The sequence below is a fragment of the Zalophus californianus genome, chromosome 15, assembly GCF_009762305.2.
Source record: "Zalophus californianus isolate mZalCal1 chromosome 15, mZalCal1.pri.v2, whole genome shotgun sequence".
In the NCBI taxonomy this organism is placed as follows: Eukaryota; Metazoa; Chordata; class Mammalia; order Carnivora; family Otariidae; genus Zalophus; species Zalophus californianus.
The window spans coordinates 50,368,011-50,389,257 of NC_045609.1; the positions used below are offsets into that span (position 1 = coordinate 50,368,011).

Sequence of the window (21,247 nt, forward strand, 5' to 3'; positions counted from 1 at the left end):
TTCTCAGAAGATAAATGCTGGCTGCTGGTGTCACACAGAGGCCGGAAAACAACCTCACTCCATAAGCTGGCCCGGCCCAGGGCTGTCACCCAAAGGGAAGTCTCGCTTGTGAGAAAGTAATTTATTTCTTCATGAGCAGGAATCTTGAGTGTGGCCTCTCAGAGGCCTTTTGTGGGGCGGTGGAGAGGGCCAGAGTGTGGCCTCAAGCAGCCCTGGTGGTAGTCACTTGCCCACCCCACACTGGTTCCTGGGCCAGCTTGCCTACTGGTGGACACCAGGGCCGTGTCCTGTGGCAGGTCACCGCATCTCTGCCTGGCAGTCCAGCCTGTACAGCGCACGACGGTCCACGCTCTGCCCGCCTCTGCCAGCCAGGACGGGGGGAGACTCCGTGCGAAGGGGCAACAGGACCCAGGGGAGCACGCCCAGGTCGGGGGCCCTGCTAGGATCTGACCCCCCACAGGTGCTCACGGCCAGGCCTGGGTCTTTTCTTCGCTCCTTCCTCAGGTGGCCTGGGTCTCACGGAGGGACTTCACCGGGTTGGAGGAAGGACCCTCCTCCTACCTATGTTTCCTCCCTCCTCAGAAGCAGAGGCCAGGCTGGGCGCACGAATGTTCTCCTCACACACCCCCGAGTGTCTCTCTAACAGTCTGGCACCTGCTGGCACCCTTTACGGGAGCAGGGTACCCCTCCAGAGAACCGGAATCTCTGTGTCCTCCCAGCCTCCACCAGACGTACCCCCAGGCTCTTCCCCAGTACCCAGGGCCCCTGGGGAATTGGGCTCTCCTGGTGCAAACCCAGGATGCCTGCAGAGTGGACAGAGGGTGAGCCAGGGCCAGGCCAGGTGGAAGGGCCCCAGGACCTCTAGCCTTTGGGGACCTTTCGGTGGCAAGGGCTCTCCAGAGCATTCCAGGGAACATCCTGTTTTCCCAAAGTGGGTGTTGAGGTATAGAGGTGTACAGAGGTGAGGTAGCCTCCGGGGACCCCAGCACCAGCCCCGAGGGTGATGCCCATCCCTGGCATTGGGTCCCCACGTAGCCCACCTCCACCCCCCTGTACTCCTGCCACCCACGGATCCCTGTGCTCAGGGAGGAGGAGGGGAGGGGCAGGGGAGGGGTGCCCTTAGGCCGGTAATGGGGCAGTCTGTGCAGTTAGTTAGGATTAGTTACATGCTGCGTTACACCTGTGTGGTTAGTTACTCACCCTGGGGGCAGGTGAGCAGCTCTCTCCGAATCTGTTATCACGTCAGGACGAAGGGGAGGGCCTTGGTCCAAGGACAAGTGCAGGCTGTAGGGAGAGGCCTGGGAGGTTCCTGCCTCAGGGTGGTGGTGGGGTCATTTATTTAGGAAGAGCCAAGTTATCTCTGTGGTATGAGGAGGGAGGCATCAGAAGGTTAACTGTCCTCCCCAACTCTGCCCGCCCCACCCTTTCCTTCAGTGATGCCTAAAACCATTAGTGATTTGTTTGCTTAGAATGTTCTTCAACAGAAGGGAGTGTTCATGGGACAGTTGTAGGGAGGTGTGGAGGCCTGGGGGGCTTCCCCAGTGGACATTAAATAGTGCCTGCTTGGCCCGGGTCCCCTGGGGAGAGCATCAGCACCTGAGGAGAACTGGCACTCCTCGCCGCTCCCCGGGTCCGGCCACAGCTGCCGTGGAGCTCATGGGCGTGCTTGGGTATGAGCTCCACAGGGGACAGAGCCGCTCTGAGAGAGCTGACCGGCCCACAGACCGCGCTGTGTCACACGGCTTCCTAGTAAATGCTCTTAGCAAGGGCTTCTGAGTAGACTGTTGCTGAGTGTAGACAGCCCAAGCCATCTCCCAGGGGAGGCCATAGCCTCTGGACAGCGTGAACCCTTGGAACTAGAAGTTTCTAGAAGTGCTTGGTTTGTTTTGCTTCGTGTTTTGCCAGCCACCCTGACAGTTGTGTGTCATGAATCCTGCTTTCTACCCGGAAACAGTAAGTGAGAGAGTCCCAGGCTTGCCCGTGACGCTGAGGGGTTGGAGATGGAGCTCTGCCTGCACAGCTGTTCTGGGTGACGAAGGGCCCAGGGGGCAGGGAGTCAGTGCAGGAAGCAGAGCCCCACTGTCATCTGCTCCTCGCCCTCAGTGCCCCCTTCCTGCGCGGTCCCACAGGTGCCACACAGACTTTCAACCATGCCTCTGGGCAGCCGGGCCTCCCGCCTGCAGCTCAGGCCTCTGCGGTCTTAGCCTCTGCAAGGTCCTTGCTGTCCTTGTCAGCAGCCCCTGTGGGGGCACTTGGGTTCCTGCTTCCTCTGTTCTGTGAGGTCAGTCAACCCAATTTAGGCCACCTTCCATCTTCCAACCAACACCTTGCAGACTGCACCTTTTAAAAGAAGGGAGCAGGTGTTTTCACCAGAGGGGCCTTTGGTCTTGGGCAGACGAGGAGAGGGAGGCCAAGGCCCCAGTGTCCCTGAAATGCTCCTTCTCCCGAGTCAGCTTCTCTCAGGTGTGGCCCACAGCAGACTCAGAAGGTCCCTGAGCTCAGGTGGCTTCTGCCTGACCTGCATCATTATCTTTTTCTTTCTCAACTTTTAAAACATAAACTGTTTTGAAGTGTGCTGTACATCCAGAAAAGTGCGTAAGTCATCAGTGTAAAGCCTTGGTGTTTTTTCATGGGATGAACACATGGGTGACGGGCACCAGCCCCAGCAGCCACCTCGGAGCTTGATGTGCATGAGGTCCTGATTAGATGTTCTTTTGCGCCTGGCTTTTTTAGCTGCACACGGTTCGGTGAGATGGGTCCTCGGGGGTGGTTGACTTCGTCCAGTCTCATGGCCGTGGGGCTCCCCTGGGTGGGTACACCGCAGGGCAGGTGGAGGGCAGCTGGCTGCTTCCCAGTTAGGAGCCGTGGAGAATATTGCTGCTATAAACGCTCCTGGGTGTGACTTTTGGGGTGAGTCTGTAAGCATGTCTGGGAGGGGCTGCACCCCAGGAGGAATTCCTGGGTGGGGGCATGCTCCACTTTCCCATGCCTACGGGGACCCGCTTCCCATGTGGCTCACTGAGTCTCGCTGCCACTGCCCGCCGCTCGGAGTTTCCCCTGGGTCACAGCCTCACCGGCACTTGGCATTTTCTGCCTTTTCATTTTAGCCATTCTGGTAGGTGTTCGGCAGTGTCACACTGTGGTTTTAATTTCCCTTCCCCGATGACGAATGAAGTTGAGTGTTATTTCCTTTTTCTTACATTTATCACCATTTTGGAGATCCTTTTTTGTGAAATGCCTCTTCGACACTCTTGCCCATTTTTTCAAAATTGGGTCTTTTGACACTTTTGATTTGTAGGAGTTCTTTATATATTCTGGATATGAGGCCCGTGCTGGATACCTCCATCTATCTCTGTATCTGCACGTAACTGCACGCGCACACACACACACACACACACACACACACACACACACACATTTATTCAACAGATCGGTGCCGAGTGCCCCCATGCACGAATGTCACAGTCACGGGGGGACAGGAGGGAGCCTGAATTCTCCCTAGAGGAGACTACCGAGGAGGTAGAGGGAATGTGTGGACTGCAGAACAGTGAAGAGAAAAGTTCAGTGGGGGAGGAAGTGCCGCAGTGGAGGTTAAACACTGTAGATCTGTCACCGAGCAGGTGACAAGTCGGTCAGGACCTCTGGGGAGAGCAGAGTAGGCGGAGGGAGGGCGGGCAGGCCTGCGGGGGCTGGCACAGAGTGAGCGAGCGCTGAGTGGAAGGTGGCAGGCCTCCGATGGGGGCAGGTGGGCAGGTCACTGGGACTCTGGCTGTCATTTCACTGGGGGTTCTGGGCAGGGGCGGATGGGGCGTGATTCAGGACTTGAACAAGGCCCTTGGCCCGGCCGCTGTCTTGAGCAGGCATGGGTGGAAGCAGGGACACTGTTTAGGAGCTTGTTGCAGTAGGTCCAGCCTCCTGTCCCAGGGTCCCATCTGTCCTAGGTGTACGCACTGGTGAGGATGTCCAGGGTCACCATCACCCCAGACTCAGGCTTCCCTGCTCTTTGCCATCCTCGGCGTGTCCTCTCAGGGTCATGGGATGGACACACTGTTCTTGGCCTCATGTGCAGCTCCCATCATCTGGGCATCTCTTCCTGTGTGCCTTGTCTTTCCAGGAGCCCCCAGTAGATGTCTACTGCCCACACCGCACCTGGCTCATTCTCCACTCTCTAAAGCCAAATCTGGCAAGGTAACAAGATTCTTCTGTCAGTCCCCACGAGTCCTCCCTACAAGCTCTTACTCCCTGCACCCAGCTCCCCCCACCCCCAGCTTCAAGCAAGGGAACAGCCCAGCAGGGGTCAGCCCCGGCATGCCCATCTCCCTGCCTCTTCGGGCACTGGGAGGGGTATACACACACAAATGCTGCGGTCACACCTGTGAGCAAAGGAGAGCATGCTATCTGCATCTGCAAGGACATTCCCACTGTGGCGACAACGGGCAGAGAGGCCCTCCTTCCTCCTGGCGAAACACCTACCTTATTGCGGTCCTTGGGGACGCTGGTGAAATCTGTGGGTGAGCACCTAGGGAAAAGTCTCTGTGTCTGTACAGGAAGGTGCCGTGGGGCAGCTCAGCCACCTCCTCGGGGCTGGACCATCTAGAGCAGCAGAGGAGAAGGCTTGCTCTGGGCATAGGTGGCAGCAGGGGTGGTAACTGCCCACACGGACTCCCTGAGACCACACTGTGGCCACCTTAGGGCCCAGGTGTCATGCAGGGTTGTGGGCCAGAGCTGAGGACCACACAGAGCCTGGCAGGCTTCCCCAGGGCAAGAAGCCAGGCCTCACACTTCCTGGTACTCTGGGGCCATCTGAAGGGGTAGGGTGGACAGGCCCAGGACTCAAAAGCCAGGCTAGTCCCAGTGCCACAAGTCACCTGCCAAGTCCACCATGAGCTTTGTATCCTCCAGCTGGCCTGAAACGAGACGCAGAAGCAGCAGGGGCAAAGGACAGTGCGAAAGCTTGGAAGGCTGATGCGCCAGTGGTCTGTGGCCCTGGCCATTTCTGCCTGATGCTCCTCCCTGCCCCCACTGCCCACCCACAGGAGCCGCCCGAGGCTGCAGTTAACGGTGCAGGTGCTGGAGCAGTGAGAGCTGGGCTCCAGTCCTAGCAGAGAGAGTGAGGGGTGGTGGACAGAGCTCCAAGAGAAAGACACCTGTTTCTAAACTCCTGCATCCTCTAGGGGGAGGCGGGTGAGTGGACCCTGCACAGCCCCTAATTACACAAGACAGGAATAACCGTCCACGGGACTCAGCCTGGTGGCCAATCTTGGGACAGTTAAGAGAGCAGGCAAACAAGAAGGGGTAGCTGGGAGGAGAGATGGCTGTCTCACCAGGCTGCTGGGCATAGGATGGGCATCCTGGGACTGGTGTAGACACAGACAGAGTCACCTCTGCCCAATCTTGCCCCAGGGCTTGCTCATGAGCTCTCTTGGGCTTGTCTCAGCCTCTCTGGGCATCCCCTCCTCCTCTCTATTATGTGTAAGCTGAGAATGTCCCTAATCCTCTCTAGTGGTGACTTGCCCAGAGTCCCACCCCAGCTTGGTCTCCCACCTCAGCCTCTGGGCTCTCCAGTTCCAGATCTCCCAGGGAGGGTGCTCTTGGCTCAGTCCATCTTTTCCATCCAAATTCTCAGCGCCTGGGTTGGGGCCCACCGCAGGCACACGATGGAGGGGGTGACCTGTCACCTGACAGGATTCCTTCCGTGTGCTGGGGCTTCTGAGGGTGGAATATTGCCACATTGTGCCATGTGTGCCAGGACAGCCCCACGCCATGTCTCAGATTAGTCCTCCCACAAAAGCAGCTGCCGTATCCCCAGTGTTCACTCAAGGAAATGGAAGAACAATGATCGGTGTGACGCTTGAGACCAGAGTGAGCTCCCCGTCAAGAGAAGCGTTCAAGCCAAATGCTGGCCAAGCACCTGCTCTGTAGTGGCTATCTACGATGAGGTGAGGTCGCAAAGGTGGAAGAGATGCTCAAAGGGAGGAGATGGGGTCACAGCGGGGCTCTCCGCGAGCGGGATCTCACCAACACATGTGCTGGCATCCCTCACTAAGTCCCGACCGACAGAGCACCCCTTCGCCCGGTGGCACATAGGCGCCCCCAGCATCGACGGCTGGTGCGGCCGCCCGACTGACGCCACGGCCCCCCGCCGCGCCCTGTACTCCCAGCGCTCCGAAACCCAGCACCAGGCCCGTGCGCCCTGCCCTCCCCGCGCCCCTCGCCGAGCCCCACCCCGTCCCTTCCCCACCGCCCTCCGAGCGGCGCCCCGCCCCTAGGGCCCCCCCCCTGCCCCGCTCCGCCCCGCCCCGCCCCGCCGCGGGACGCCCCACTCCGTCCCCCGCCCGCCCCCGGCCCCGCCCCGTTTCTGGCTTGACCCAGCGGTCCCTCGGCCCCACGCGACCCTGCGTTCCCCCGGCCTAGCCCCGCCCCGGGCCCCGCCCCGCCCCGCCCCGCCCCGCCCCGCCCCGCGAAAGGCTGTGAGCTCGCCGGAGGGCAGAGGGCATGGGGAAGCCCTCGGGCGGGGTCAGGGGGCGGGAGCTTCCACCGCGCTCGGGGAGAGGAGCGGCCGCACGCCGGGCGCCCGCAGCGCAGGGATACAGCGCGGGGAGCCGGCAGCCAGGATGTTTCTGGAGCCCCAGGTAGGGCTGCGGCACGAGGCAGGTGCAGGGGGACGGGTCGCGAGGCGGCGACGTGGGTGCGCACGCAGAGCAACCCCTCGGCTGCGGCAAGACAGCGGGCAGGGGGTTCTTGCACCGCGGAGATCTTGGGAAGAGGTGCTGGCCATCCGGAACATCTCTGGCCCCTCTCGGCTCCGAAGGAGCCTACCCTGGGGAACCACTCCCTCTGCGTGTCCCCACTCGGGCACCTGCTGCCAGGTGGGCGGCTCCAGGGCTCAGAATGGGTGGATGGCTCAGGCTGCCACTGCCCTCCCTGGCCTGGCTTGCTGATGCCAGTGATCATCTATGGCTGGAGGGCACCTGCAAACCTAGTAGGGGCCCCTGTGGGGTGAACGGGGCCAGGGAGGCAGGAGACAGCAGCCCCAGCAGCAGGGCCAGGAGGAGGGTCGCTGCCCTGGGACTGGCGGTCAGGCTTGTTAGAGCCAGGACGACCCTGGATCCTTTCCGAGACTTGAGGGGCACAGAACCACCTGTTTGCCCGGAGGAGGTGGGGGAGAGGAGGAGGTCTGCGACGAAATGCCCGTGGGAGGTGTGTATGTGTGTGTGCCATGTGTGGGCGAGAGTGAGAGTATGTGAAAATGCAGGCATGTTTATATATGGGGTGTGTGTGTGTGTGAGGGAGAGAGGGAGAGAGGGAGGAAGAAGTGTGTGTGTGGGGGGGGGCAGGGCTGTGCGTATGGGCCCACAAATGCCTGTGTATTTAAGGAGAGTGAGCTCCAGGGTGGGGCTTCAAGGAGTGTGGGCTCCAAGGTGAGGGGCAGCTTTCTTTCTGCAGGAAAGGAGACTGAGAACATGTCCTGGACTTAATCCGAAGCATGAGGCAGGGTGTTGCATTTCCATGGCTGTTTATTAGAACCCATCCTTTTGGGACGGACTGGCAGTGTGATTCAGGGACAGGGTGCTGTCCCTGTTCCCAGTCCCCTTAGCATGAAGCTGACCGCACAGACCTGAGAGCTCAGGCGCAGTGAGGGCGGGGGGCACAGAAGAGGCCTCGGCTGAGCTGGCTCGCACTGGCTGTGCCGGAGACACAAGATGTGTTTGTTTCCTCATTCATCACTTATTCAGCACACATTTATTGAACACTTGTTGTGGGCAGGTACTGTGGCCTCAGCGGGGAACCAAACACCACAGCCCCTGTCCTCCTGGAGTTCACCTTCTAGCAAGTGAGACTGGGGGAAAAGCACGATCAATAGATGCAACATGAGGGGCACCTGGGTGGGTCAGTTGGACGAGTGTGCAACTCTTGATCTCGGGGTCATGGGTTTGAGGCCCCTGTTCGGTGTAGAGATTTCTTTAAAAAAAAAAAACTTAGAAAAAATTAAATACAACGTGGAATGTTGCATGGTGGTAAGTGCTAAAGAGAGAAAGTAAAGCAAGAAAGGGGAACAGGACATATGGAGGGTACGTTGGTCAGAATAGTTCAGGTTATCTGCAGAAACAGAACGACCCTGCCCCCCAAATCCAGTGGCTTTTAACAGCACAGTGCAATTTGGACCCTGCTCTTGGGGCGCCTGGGTGGCTCAATCGTTAAGTGTCTGCCTTCGGCTCAGGGTCCTGGGATCGAGCCCCGCATCGGGCTCCCTGCTCAGCAGGAAACCTGCTTCCCCCTCTTCCACTCCCCCTGCTTGTGTTCCCTCGCTGTGTCTCTCTCTGTCAAAAAAAAAAAAAAAAAAATCTTAAAAAAAAAAAATTTGGACCCTGCTGCAAGCCTTCTTCACTCAAGCTCCCAGGCTGACAGGCTCCATGGCAGAGTGGAAGAGAGGTTCCTGCCCTAGAATGTTCATGTCCCACCTGTCACTTCTGCTTGCTGCTCTTGAGCCAGACGAGTCACATGGCCCCCTCAGTATCACAGTAACGACAATCCTGCTCAACCTGGTAAGTCGGGCCCAGTGTACTGACCACCACCGCGGGGGTGCTGTTGGTGCCTGGGATAGGCAGTTAGGGGAGACCTCAGCATGTGTGGCTGCACACGTGAGGAGCTGCCAGAGGCGGAAGGGAGGTAAGTGGCATGGGAGTGGAGGGGCACACCAGGAAAACGCTAGGCAGGCCTTTGAACAGGAAGCCACCTCTGTGTCCAGAGGCCAGACCGGAGGCTGGATGTCAGGAGCAGAGCGAGCAAGAGGGAGAGGAGGTGGGGCCAGCACTGGGGCCCGGGGGCTCGGATCGGGGAGGCAGCGGTGCAGGAGAGAAGGGCCGATCCAGACATGCTCTGAAGTAAAGCAAGAGACCTTGCTGGAGGCCAAGATGTGGTGCTGGGGACAGAGAGAGGCAGGCTGACTCCAGGAAGGAGGACATTGCCCTCAGTAAAAGGTGGGAAAGGATGCAGGTGGAACAGTAGGGGGTGGGCAGGAGGCAGAAACAGCTTGGCATCCCCTGGGGAGATGTCGCCCCACAGTGGGTGGGCAGGCTGGAGCTTGGGGAGAGGTCTGGCATGGTGCTAACTTGGAGCCCCAGCTTGTCCTACCCTGTGGGCCCCTTGCTGCCTCCTGGCCCACTGCCTACACCTGTGTCTGCTGGTCCTGGGCCCAGCCTGCCCCAGGCCGCACACCACCATCTTGCTGGTTCTGCCCACTGAGGCGGGGGCCCTTTGTGTGAGCTTCGCCAGGGGCAGCGAGGTGGGCTTCGGGAGCTGCAGAATCTTGTGTTGACCTGGCTGCCCTGTGCATCTGGGACTGGCCAAGGGCAGGAGTACTGGCGACACAGCACTGGCTGCAGGTCCCGTACCTACTAAGCACAGGACCACAGTGGTGCAGTCTTTAAGGGCCAGGCAGTATGGAGGGCTGCTTGGGGGAGAGAGTCACATGTTGCTTTGGAAGAGGTAGGGTTTGAATCAGGAATGACGTGGCCTATGTTGGAGCTGGGGTACCTGTGGAAGCTGCCTGTACCTTCCATACCTCTGGGCTTCTGGGGCCTCATCCTCCAGAGTAGCTGCTGGTGAGTGACCTGGAGAGGGCTGGGTCTGTCAGGACTGCTGTGTCAGCCAGGAGACCAGTTCTGTCTCCTTGCTCTTCCTTCTCCTAATGTACTGGAAAACCCCTGGTCATCCTTGGAAGCCCACCTCAAAATCACCTCTTCCAGGAAGCCCTCCTTGACTTCTTCCTACAGAGTTAGTCCCCCGCCCTTTGCTTCCTCAGTTTTCAGCACAGACTCTGGTCCTGAGCTGCTCACGCTGTGCTGTGGTATTATATCCGTCTGCCCTGGCAGATACCGAGGTCCGTGGTTCTTCCATCTCCAAGTGTGCAGCACAGATCTGTAAGGCCTCATGGATGTTGGTTGACTAAGTGAGGGAAGGAAGGAAGGAAGGAAGGAACAAATACAAGGCCTGAAATGGCCCGTGGAGATTGCTTAGTTCTACCTCCTTGTTTTACACATGGGGACACTGAGGCCCGCAGTAGCCTGGCTTACTTGAGTTCAGCTAGGAGCTCAGGGGCAGAACTGGCTCCCAGACCAGGATGCCTCCACTGTGGCAGGTTCTGGGCTGGCTGGGTCCCTGAGGGTTCCAGGACAAGGGGGATCCCAGAGGCGGACAGGTTGAGGGGCCCTGGGGTGAGTGGTCAGGTGGGAGCATATGCATGAAGGCATCAGGGTTTTGGGGTCTCAGGAGAAGGAGGGCAGCCAGGGACCTTTACTGGGGTTCTTTGGCCTCTCCCCTCAGAAGTCCTGCGGCTTGCAAGGGCTCTGGCCCTGTGGCCTCCTGTCACTGGTGGGGTTTCTCTGGCCAACCCACCGCCCTGCCCCTCAGCCTCCAGTGGAATAATCCCGCCCTGACTGTCCTGCTCTCACCCGCCTGCCTGACTGGGGCCAAGCCCACGGCATTTCCCAAATGTCAGTGTGGCTGCCCCACCAGCCGCCCCCTGCCTGAGGGGTGGGGCTGGCGAGTGTGAGTCAGAGGACCCCGAGGGCCAGCTTCTGGGTCTCCCTTAACCCTTAAGAGGTCGCTGTGCCAGTAAGACAAGTGGAAACCCAGTCTCCAAGGTCAAAGGCTGCGGAGCTGACCTTCATCCTGGAGCTAACTGATCCCAGAGCCTGGCCTTCCTGTGAGCCCCAGGGCCGTGAGCAACATCCTTAGAAGAGGCTGGCAGGTTCCCAGAGGAGGCTGGAAACTGGCAGTGCCCAGTCCAGAGGGCGCAGATGGGGTCACAGATGTGTGGTCAGCAAAGCGTGCTCTGGGCCAGGTGGCTGGCCGGGGTGGCTGACCTGCGTGGACACTGTGTCCCTGGCCAAAGGCTGGGACACCTGCAGAGCTGGGAGGTCCCAGGGCACCGGCTCACACACACCTCTCCCTATTGCTGCCACTGGAGTGAGCAATCACAGCCTCTGCTCCACATAGACTGAGTGGGGATATCTTTGGGGACAGGGACACCTGTACCTAGGGGAGGTAGATAGGTAACCTATTCATTTTTTTAAAATGTATGTTAAATTAATTGATAAGTGGACTCTCTCTTACTAGTTTGAACAGATTTTTCAGTTTGGCTTCCTAGAAAGCCTAAGAAATTAATCAGATTATCTGCATATAAGGAACATTCTAGCTCTTCATTTCTAATGTATCTTTTATTTATTTTCTTATCTTACCGTGTTTTCTGAAAGGGGCAAAACAACATTAAATAATGGCAGTTGTCCTTGGCTTGATCTTCATTTTAATGAGAAGGCCTGAAATGTTTTACTAAGTCTGAAATTGGCTCTGAATTTCAATAGATATTCTTTATCATGAACAGGATGCTCTTCTCTTTCATTAATTGCCAAGAGTGTACACCGAGAATGGATATTAAATTTCATTGAAAGCCTCCCTATATCTAGCAAGATCATCAAATTCCTTTCCTCCTTGGACCTATTAATGTGTTGACTTATTAGCTTCCCTGAGCTTAATCATCCTCATGTTTCTGGAATAAATCCCACTGGGTCAGACTCAATTGTGCTTTAAAATGCTTCTGGGTTCATTCTACTGATAAGTTGCTTAGGGTATTTTTCATCTATATTCATAAGTAAGAATTTATCTGTACTTTTTATTAGGGGACAGATTTGTCACATTTATAAATCATAGTTATGTCAGCTTCGTAAAACAAGTAGGAAGGGTTTTCAATATGAATTGTGTGGTTGAAATAGTTTAAATATATAAAATTATCTTATTCTCCAAGGCTTGAAATAATTCATTTTAGAAACTGTCTCAGCCAAGAGTTGGTTTAATTTTTCCCTACGGTTTGGTTGGCTGTCAACTTACTTTAATTTGCACTATGGTATTGGTCTTTTGGGGTTTTAAGCATTTTTCATCTATTTTGGTTATTTATATTTTCTAAATAATATCCCAGTTCAAAATGCTTTCGGATCTTTTAGCACAGATTTATGTAGTCGATTCTTTTAAAGTTTCTCCTCCATATCTGAGGCTAGATTCCCTTTTTCATTCCTAGTAGCTGTATTTTTGCATTTCCTCCCGCCCACCATCTCCCCCCCCCTTTGTTCCCTCCCTCCCATCCTCCTGCTTTCTTTCCTCCTTCCCTTTCTTCCACCATTTTGTTGATTAGAACTGCCAGAGGTTTCTCTTTCTATTTTGTGTTTTGAAAAAAAAAAATCAGCCCTTGAATTCAGTCAGCAAGTTCTACTCTCTATTTCATTAAATACACTAATTTATCTTTCAGTAATTACTTCTTGTAGTTTGCTTTGCTGCAGGTCTGTTTTGTTTGGAAGCTCTTTTTAGCTTTTTGAGTCAAGTGCTGAGTTCATTTCCATTTTTTTTTGTTTACTTAAAATATATTGAAGTCTATGAATATTTCTCTGAGAACAGCTTTGGCCATATCATATTTTATGAGGAGTTTTCTTATAAGGGTTATTTCTCTGATGTGTCTGTAATTGGAGTTTTGATTGTCTCTTTAACACAGACATGATTTAGGGAAGTTTTTTAATCAAGTGGGTAGACTTTTTTAGTTCATCATTTAGTAATATCTAGCTGTTGTGTTAAGTTGTGTCCACAATGTTCGGTCACCCATACATTTCAGTTTGGGGACTCCTTTGGGGTTTCATTGGTGATAGGATGTGTGAACAATGCAGGTAAATACTCTGGATGGAAGAATATGGCTTTCTGTTTTGATAGCACGGTTTCCATGTACTGTCTCCTCATGCTTCCATGCCCCTGGTTCAAGGGAATGCACTGCCCTCTATTTATTTCTTTCTACCCCTTGTCTCTGGGTATCCACCACTTGTCAGAAATTGTAAAAGGTTCTAGTTGTTGTTCTGCTGTCTGTCTGGTCCATGAAGGGGAGCTCACTGCATTGTGCTTGGACTTGGACCGCTGACCCATTTCCTGGGCTCAGCAGGGCAGGTAGAGTCTCCTGTTTGCTTTTCACTTTCAGCCCTTGGCAGAAAGAACCAGCCTGCAAGAGGTGACATGGCTGGACCCCCAGCTCTGCCTTGTCAGACTGCATGGCCTTGGGCTGTCCTTAGCCTCCTGGTCTGCATCTCATCTGGAAAGTGCACAGTATGCCTTGGAGGGTGCTGTGGGGAGGTGCAGGATGGCCCAGCAGGGGGGAAGCTCTCTGTGAATGTCACTCATTGAAAGTGAGGTTGCTGGGCCGTTTCAGGGAGGTCCTGAATCCCTCCCAGCATGGGATTTCTTGGGGGCACATGCACGGCTGGTCCTGGGACCCTGGCCCGACCACTTCCCCCCACAACCGCAGCTGCAGTGCTGCCCTCCCCGGCCCCTCTCTGCACACTCCAAGCAGGTGGCTCCATCTGGGCCAGGCTGAGGCCATCTGACAGAGCCCTGGCTGGCTCCCACCTGCCTTCCTCTCACACCTGCTCTTCCTTCTCCCGGGTCCGTGCTGATGGTTCTAGGCTTTATGTCAGATTGCGGTGGTCACACTCACCAGGCTTCAAATCTCAGCCCCCCACTTTGGAGCTGTAAGATCTGGGCTGATGCTGTAAGCCCTTTCAGTCTGTGTTCCTTCCTCTGGAAAATGGGATGACAGTATGTGTGGTGCCTTGTGTGGGGAAGTGCGTTGCCCTGGGGAGGGATGGACGCCTCTGTGCCCTTGGTATTCCTGGGGGCTGGCCAGGTTCTGGGCCAGGAGACGTAGGGGGTGTGTGCAAGGGAGTGTCCACAGGAAGTGACACAGGGAGTGGGAAACTTTTTGTTGGAGAATGAAGACATGTGTCTTGGTCCTTCCAAGAGGCTGTGGCCACCGGACAAGGCCATGGCTCTCTGGGCTCAGCAGGGAGCCAGGAGCCCCCTGCCTTCCACCCCAAGGCCGGTACACAGAACCCTTCGGCTCCCACAGCACAGCGGGGTCCCAGGGGCACCACTCGGGGCGTCTGCCAGGAGGATGACAATTCAAGTAAAGGAAATTGATTTTTATTTGTTTTTTAAACACAAAGGAAAATCGTTGCTCAGCCTAATTAGATGTCATTTAAAAATAAAGGAACTGTGTGTTCTTATTTTTCCAGAACCCAGCAACGCCAGGCAGCCTCGGAGGTGGAGGCTGACTATCACTCCTAGAAAGGTCTGGGCCGCAGCCGGTCCCCCACCCCACCCATCCACGCTGAGCGCCCAGCCTCCCTGCCTCTCAAGGACCCTCAGCTCTGGTGTAGTCCCCTCACTGTCGCCCTCCTGGAACCTGGGCTCTTCCTACCTGACAGGCGGAGCCCTAGTGACGGGCCAGGCTCTGAGTGCCAGCCTCTTGGGTGGCTGCTCCGCGGGGAAAGGGGACCCTAGAGGAGTGGGTGCAGTAGAGGTGGGCATCTGTGCCCACGGGGCATCTTGAGAGGACTTTCCAGAAATGACAGGCCTGGCTCCCAAGTAGATCTCAGTTTGCGCATCCTCCTGTCCCAGCCTGCGCCTGGCTCAGCCTCGGGAGTCCAAGCCGCCCACGTGCAGGAGTGCTGGGGTGACCCCTGCGGAATCCAGTGGAATGGGCCAAGGGGGAAGGAGGCCAGAGGAGAAGGGGCGGGGGAAGGGGAGGCCCCAGGCCCCAGGCCCCCGCCTCCGGCCGAGGACCCCGAGTGGCCCGGGTGGGAGGCCAGCGTGCCAGCCGGCCGCCCTGCGGGAAAGGGCAGTGATTCTCTGAAATCCTACCTGCTCTGTCCCTGGGCCTCTCAAGGCTCAATAATGGGATGGTTATTGGTGGACAATGACATTTTGTCTCCCGAGCAGCCACCAGAAGAAGCTGACTAGACAGAAAGGGAGGAAAGAAGGAGGGGGAAAAAAAAACAAGGAAAAAAGCCGGGCTCGGCGGAATTTGTATTTAGGAGTGTGAAGACGAGATGGCAAGATTCCTTCACTCAATTCAAATAGTATTTGGTGCTAGGAAGGAATTCAGAAGGAAAAACAATGAATCCTGCGTCTGTAACAAAGCTTTAATTATCAGCATCGCCCCCTAGGCCGGGCCTTTGTCGAGGCGGCGCCCCGCGAGGTGCTGCCTGGCTCTGGTTCCCATGGCAGCCGCCTCCTGGCTGGAGTCCGGGCCCGCAGCCCTCCTCCAGGCCCGCAGGGGACGCAAAGGTAAATATGGCCCTTCCTCATGGCTTTCGTGGTGTGATTTCTTGAAGCTTGGCTGATGTAAAAAATTGTCACTCCTTGCCCTCCAGGAGCTCCTGCTGCGGGCCTGGCGGGGCCAACAGACCGGTGGGAGCGGTAGGGTGCTCCCGTGGCCCGACCTGCAAGGATGGGACCAGCCAGGTCCTCCCAAGGACTTCCCTGCTGGAAAGGCCATGGGGGTGCAGAGGGAGGAGGGCTGAGGACCTGTGCACAGGGGTGTGTCACCCCCTCCACTCCCCCAACCTGGGGCAGGGGCCAAGCAGCCATCCCGAGGCCAGACGCAGCTCTGAGCCCCACTGGCCAGGTCAACGGATGTGTCTGCCTGGAAGCAGGAGGTAGCTTCTGTCCACTTTCCTCCTGTGGGCAGGAGGGGCCCGCTGCTGTCCTGGGCATGGGGTGGTGACAGGGACCCCAGAGGTGGGGTCAGGAAGACGCCAGCACCAGCCCCCATAATCTGTGTCTAGGAAGGCAACAGGTAACTGTGATGACAAGTCCACCCAAATCAGCAGGTACAGAGCATGTCCTGAGCCTGTGGCCTCGTGCATGCTTACTGTCCCCGCTGTGGATTTTTGCAGAGGAGGGTGTGGCTCCAGCTGGTGGGGTGGTCAGACCTCACTGCCAGTCTGCTGGATGCCCAGCTCAGGCTTGCAGCCAAACCCCGTATATTTGCGGCATGTGGCCCCAGCAGACAGGACCGGGCTCCCTGGTGCTTAAGGGAGACACACTGCGGTTCAGAGTTAGGAAGATCTGAGAGCTGGGGCTTGGGGAGGGGGAGGACAGCCCCCCGCCCCGAGCGGGAGGTTCCTGCCTTAGGAGTGTCTGAATTCAGGCTGGGGCTGCTTGTGCCCTGCTGCTGTTGGGGGCCGTCCTCCGTTCCTGGGGGTGGAGGAGCCGGAGGATGGGCAGCAGGTCTGGAGGAAGCTGCTCCCCAGTGGCCCGGGATCCAGCCCCTGAGCCAGAGGGCAGGCCTGGGGCCACATGTGGCTTGCAGGGTCTTGGCTCCTGGAAGCTCTCATACCCACCAGAATCTATGGGAATGACTGAGCTAAGCAGGCAGACTCTCAAGCAGGTGTTACCTGTGCCCTTTGCAGATGATGCCCCCAGGGCTTGGCCACTGGCAGGTCACCGGGTGGTCTGCCCGAAGAGCTGCCAGCACCACCTGGCCCCAGGAGGGGAGGGAGGCCGCTCGAGAGTGTTCCAAGGCCCAGCGCAGGGATGCAGCCCCAGCTCTAAGGGACTGGAGTAGGAAGAGGAGGCGAGGGAGGGAGGGACTCTGAGCTTGTCATGAATAACAGGTGTTTTAGGGAGGGGGGAGAGGCGGGAGGACCGGAGAGGGGAGGTGGTTGCCCTTGGCGGGGTACTCCTCCTCCCCCTGTCTCCCTTCAGACTGCCCCACCCCTGCCTCTCCCCACTCCCTGGCTGCAGGCACTGTGCCCCCCACCCCGCCAGCCCAAGGGTCTAGCACACAGCTGCCCCTGCTAGTCTGGGCTCTTGGGCTTGGGTTTTCTGCCAGTTAGTGGGATCCGGGCACCCTCCGGTCTCTCCCCATCCCTCGGCACCCTGCAATGAGCGTAGGACTGCGGAGGCCATGGTGAAGTGACCTGTCTGTCCCCTGCGGGCTCTCTGGCTTTGTTGCCATTTTCTGGTCTGTGACACGATTTGGGAAACAGCAGGATCACAGGATAGGGGAGATTAAGTGGGATGGTGGGGGGACTCACCAGGCCCCGTCTTCCCCACCTAGCCTGTCTTGCCTGGGGCTGACGTCTCAGTCTGGCCCTGTGCTTCCCAGCTGGAGGGAGGGAGGAAGCCCCAGGATGCTGGCCACAGCCTCCAGGCACAGAAAACACAATGTGTATGATTGCCTGAGCTTCTGTCCAAACCAGGAGGACTCTGAGACTGCCCCCTCCCCCTCTCCCAGGGGTGGCAGAGCCGGGAGGTGAGTTGGGCCCCTTGGCTCACCTGCTGAACATGCAGCTTTCTGCTCCTCCCCCACCCTAGGGGGCAGATTCTTAGTTATAATTTAGAGTCATAACATTCCGGAGAATCGAGGCCACCTTCACCATCCTGATAGCCTTCTCCTGGCAGGGGAAGCCCCCTCCCACTGCTGGCCCCCCTCAGGTGGTGTGACTTGAGGGGGTCCAAAGAGTAGGCAAAAAACTTCCTTGCTGCAAAGGATCCACTAAAGGTTTACCGAAAGATTTTGCATATGCGCAAGAAATCCCATAAAAATGTTGAGGGGGGCATGCATTAAAACAAGCATTTTATTTACAAATTTGTTTTGTCTTGCAACCTCCTGCTTACAGTTCCTTGCTGTGTAAAGTGAGGGTCGCCTCAGCCATTCCTCTTCCCAGTCTGCACCCCAAGGGGGTCAGCTTCAGATCCCAGGAGAGCCTCCTGGAAGGGGTGCTTCATCCTGGACAAATGCCAGAAGAGTCTCCCCGGAGCCCCATGTAGGCAGTGGAGGAAGGCGGGGAGGGCGCCCTGCCCACTGCAGCCCTGCATAGAGCCGCATTTAGCGTGGCTGAAAGACAGATAATCGGGAAATATTTGTTTGGAAGTGAGCAAGCAAGACATGCTCCAGGGAAGATTTCCAGGGAGCCAGTGGGATGGAAGACTCATAGGTCTTGGGGCCTGGAGGCCTTGGCACCAGCCCTTCCCTCTGCTCACCGTGCTCTTCCTTTTCTAGAAGTCTCCTTTAGGGAGGCCAGTCTCTCTACCTGAGAGTTACCATCTGCTCTGTCCCCACACTCCTGATCCTCTCCCCTTCCTCTGCCAGAGCACCGATCTCCTTCAGACCTCTAATAGCACACCCGTAGGTACGGATCGTTGTGCATGGCAGCCACGGTCTGCTCCAGTGGGGGCCCTGTGGGCACCCCCGTGGGCACAGAGAGCCTTGTTTCCTTCAATGGTGGATCCCCAGTGTCTAGGCAAGTCTTTGGTAACATTTGTGGATGGATGGATGGATGGATGGATGAATGGGCAAGGAGTAAGGGTTCTGTGGGACACCCTACCTCCTACCGCACCCCAGTGCAAATGATTTTAGAGAAGCAGACAGCCTAGAAGGGTGATGAGGGCCATGGTGCTCCTGCCCAACCTTGGCTGCCCCAGAGTCCCCAGCAGGGCTGGGCTCTGTGTGTCGCTGGCCCTGGTCCAAGTAGCCAGCATGATTTTCTCCCCAGTTGCAGCCTCTGAGTGCCAGTGGGGCTCCTGCCTGCTCCCACCAAGGCTGGATTTTTCTAGAGCCAGGATGAAACCCAAGATAGCTCCCTGAATGCACTCATTCTGAAATATCTGCCAAAGGCTGCCCTCTTGGTTAAGCTGTCCACCAGGGTGGCCCACAGGGCTGGTACCCAGCTCTCTCTAGGAGCACGTTCTCTCTCTCTCTCCCGCTCCCCCTCCCCTCCTCTGTCTCTCTGTCTCTCTTTCTCCTCCAGCCAAAAGAGGGGAGACTGGCAAGATGTGTAATTTTCAGTTGCTAATTGTGATGCCCTGCAGCTTGCAGAGCTAAAAATAGTCTTCGTTTTTGTTGAGTAGGTTAAAAAATAGAAGCCCACGTGCTGCCTCCAAAAGAAGCATCCCTTGCGAAGCCTGGCGAGGCGAGGCCAGCGGGGGCCCCTCTTCCACCTCCTGGCACGTCCCTGGGCACTCATGCGGGATGGGCCCGGAAGGCCATTTTTGTTCCCCGTTTTCCAAGAAGCTGGGATTCTTAACTTCACATCCGTAGGTGAACTTCTGGGAACCCATCAGTTCCTGGAATTACATGCAGAATGCTGTGGAGTGTGCATTTATCCATGTGACCAGGGCGAGGGCCTCAGCCTTCCTCCAACGCTCAGAGGGTCAGGTCCCAGCCAGGGACATTGTTGAGCAGGAACGACAGTCCTGAGAAGGAGCAGGGATGTGGAACTGACAGAGTCACCACCATCTACCTGAGCAACGTTATACAAGTGCTGTGATGAACCGTGGGGGGTCTCTGTGCAGCCCCCTGGCTTAGGGGGCGTTGCATCATGTGACATGTGTGATGCCCAGCCTCTGGCTCGGCTCCAGCTCCTCATGACAAATATTGGAAGGTTAGTCAAAAGAAAGCTTATCCCCGCTTCTGTGTTTCTCAGAAATTGCCAGAATTGCAGACTCCACGATTTGGAAGGGGTTCTAAAATTCTGACTGTCCTGGGAACCTACCCCCATTCTCCCCTTCGGAGTCAAATGGAGGCCTGACACCGTTCCTGTCCTGCTGTGCAGGGGACTGTCCCCTCCAAGGGCTCTTGTCCCCACTAACAGCGGGGGCAGAGTTGGCTCTGTCTGAGGTTAGCCAGGTATCTTCTGTGTTCCTCCCTTAGTCCCTCTGGAGCTGAAGGAAGTGCTTGCTTCCTGCAGATGCCCTGGGTCAGGTGGAGCCCTGCCTCCCGTTGCCCAGGACAGGCCTTCGGGGGCAGAGCTGGTGTGGGGAGCCCAGCAGTGGGGCAGGCCACCACCCCTCCTGGGATGAGGCTCCTGCCGCATCTGGCGGCTCTGAGTGAAGCCCCTGGGGAGTGCAGCCATGAACTGGAGGCTCCCTCCATGGCTGGGAGGCCGAGGATGAGGGCCCGTTCATGGGAGAGCAGGCTGGGCATGCGGACATCTCCGGGAAGGGGGCCGGGGCTGCCCGGACAGCCGGGAACGCGGACGGCTCGGCACACAGTGCAGTAATTGGATGTTTCTCCAGAGTCAGTGTCTTTTATACTCCCTCCCGGGGTATGTTCAAGTAAACTGTGAGGACGTCAGCTCGTCCGCGGGGGGAATGTTTTACGAGACCGCTGGGCAGTGTCAGGCTCCCCTGGGCCTCGCAGGGTGGCTCAGCACAGGGAGCAGGAAAAGCCCTCGGGAAGGAGGGTGACCCTTACCCAGGCCTGGGCGGACATGGGTGTATGGGACACGCAGTGATGGGGCGCATTTGGGTGCTCACAGCAGGCTCTGGCTGTTGCAGTGAGGCCTTGGCCTAGAAGGATCTGGACCTCCGCCAGAGCTGCAGCTCCCAGGAGTCTGGGGGGCTCTGGGGGAGACGGCAGTGGGGTGCAGGGTCTGTGAAGGCCGTCTTGGGCATCGCGGGGGTTTGTGAGTTGAAGGACTGTGCCCCAGGTTACAGAAGGTGCACACAGGAACGGGGCATGGCTGTCCCTCCCAGGGCGAGTCTGGCTTTTGCACACATGTGGCCCTCTGTGTTTTGCTGCCCGAGGGAGGGGCACGGACCCCGCAGGGCCCCAGTTTGCTGGCGCCACGTCAGGAAACACTGTGGCAGTGGGTGGCACTCACATCTCTAGCTGAGGTCTCTTAAAGAGGCTGCATGAGGGAACTTGATTCATAATCTTCTACAGAAAACTCCTAAAACCCCTCCTTCCCCATCTCCGCCAGGTCTCTCGGGCCACCGGGGCTGCCTGTGTTCTCACCCCTTAGCCTTTCCAAGTCTCTGAGACCGGCTGGCACCCCCCCCACCCCACCCCACGCTGTGCTGCCCTCTCCTCCTCCTGGGCTCTCCGTGCACACTCTGATGCTTTTGTCCTTTTGTCTGTGCGCGGGGAGGGGAAGTGTGTGGAGAGGCGGGGCAGCTGCAGATACTCAGAAGCAAAGTACTTTGGCTGGGTCCCCAAAAGGGGCCTTTGATCTGAGTTGCGTGGATGCAGAGCTCCAGACTGCCCCCCACGGGAAGGCCCCCAGGCGTCCAGGACCACGTGCAGGCAGTCGGTGGCCCGGCGAGCAGAACCCGGAGACCGGGGTTACCTTCTGTACTGTGACGGCCTGGCCTGCGAGCCCTTGTCCTGGGCCGGAGCAGTCCTCCGGGCGTTCTCCCTCTGCACTCCCCAGCCCTGCTGTGAAGTTCTGGGGCCAGTGCCCTGTCCCGTAAGCTGGGCCATCAGCATGTGCCTATTGTGGGTGTGGCACGGGGGACAGGAACAAGACAAATGGATGCTCTTCTCCGAGCCCAGCTTCCCCAGAGATTGGAGCGTGAGTCAAAGCTTACGTGCCTGCACCTACTGGGGAGTGTGGTCCCCGGGAAGCAGGCAGGAGGGGATGGATGC

General features: G+C 57.3%; 1 protein-coding gene across 7 annotated transcripts in view; it reads left to right on the plus strand.

Annotated features, from left to right (window-relative positions):
* The window catches only part of RASGEF1A (RasGEF domain family member 1A), a 143,122-nt gene that overhangs the window by 104,299 nt on the left and 17,576 nt on the right, over positions 1-21,247 (plus strand). Inside the window, exon 1 of one of the 7 annotated variants that reach the window (XM_027589504.2) lies at positions 1,931-1,953. The exons of 4 other annotated variants lie outside the window; for them this stretch is intronic. Coding sequence is in view for 1 of the 3 variants with exons in the window: in XM_027589520.2 (XP_027445321.1) it covers positions 6,615-6,632 (18 nt within the window). In the remaining 2 variants the exon portion in view is untranslated. Of the gene's footprint in view, positions 1-1,930; positions 1,954-5,842; positions 5,940-6,437; positions 6,633-21,247 lie in introns of those variants that run through there. 2 more of the 7 variants (XM_027589568.2, XM_027589520.2) reach the window with 2 other exon arrangements.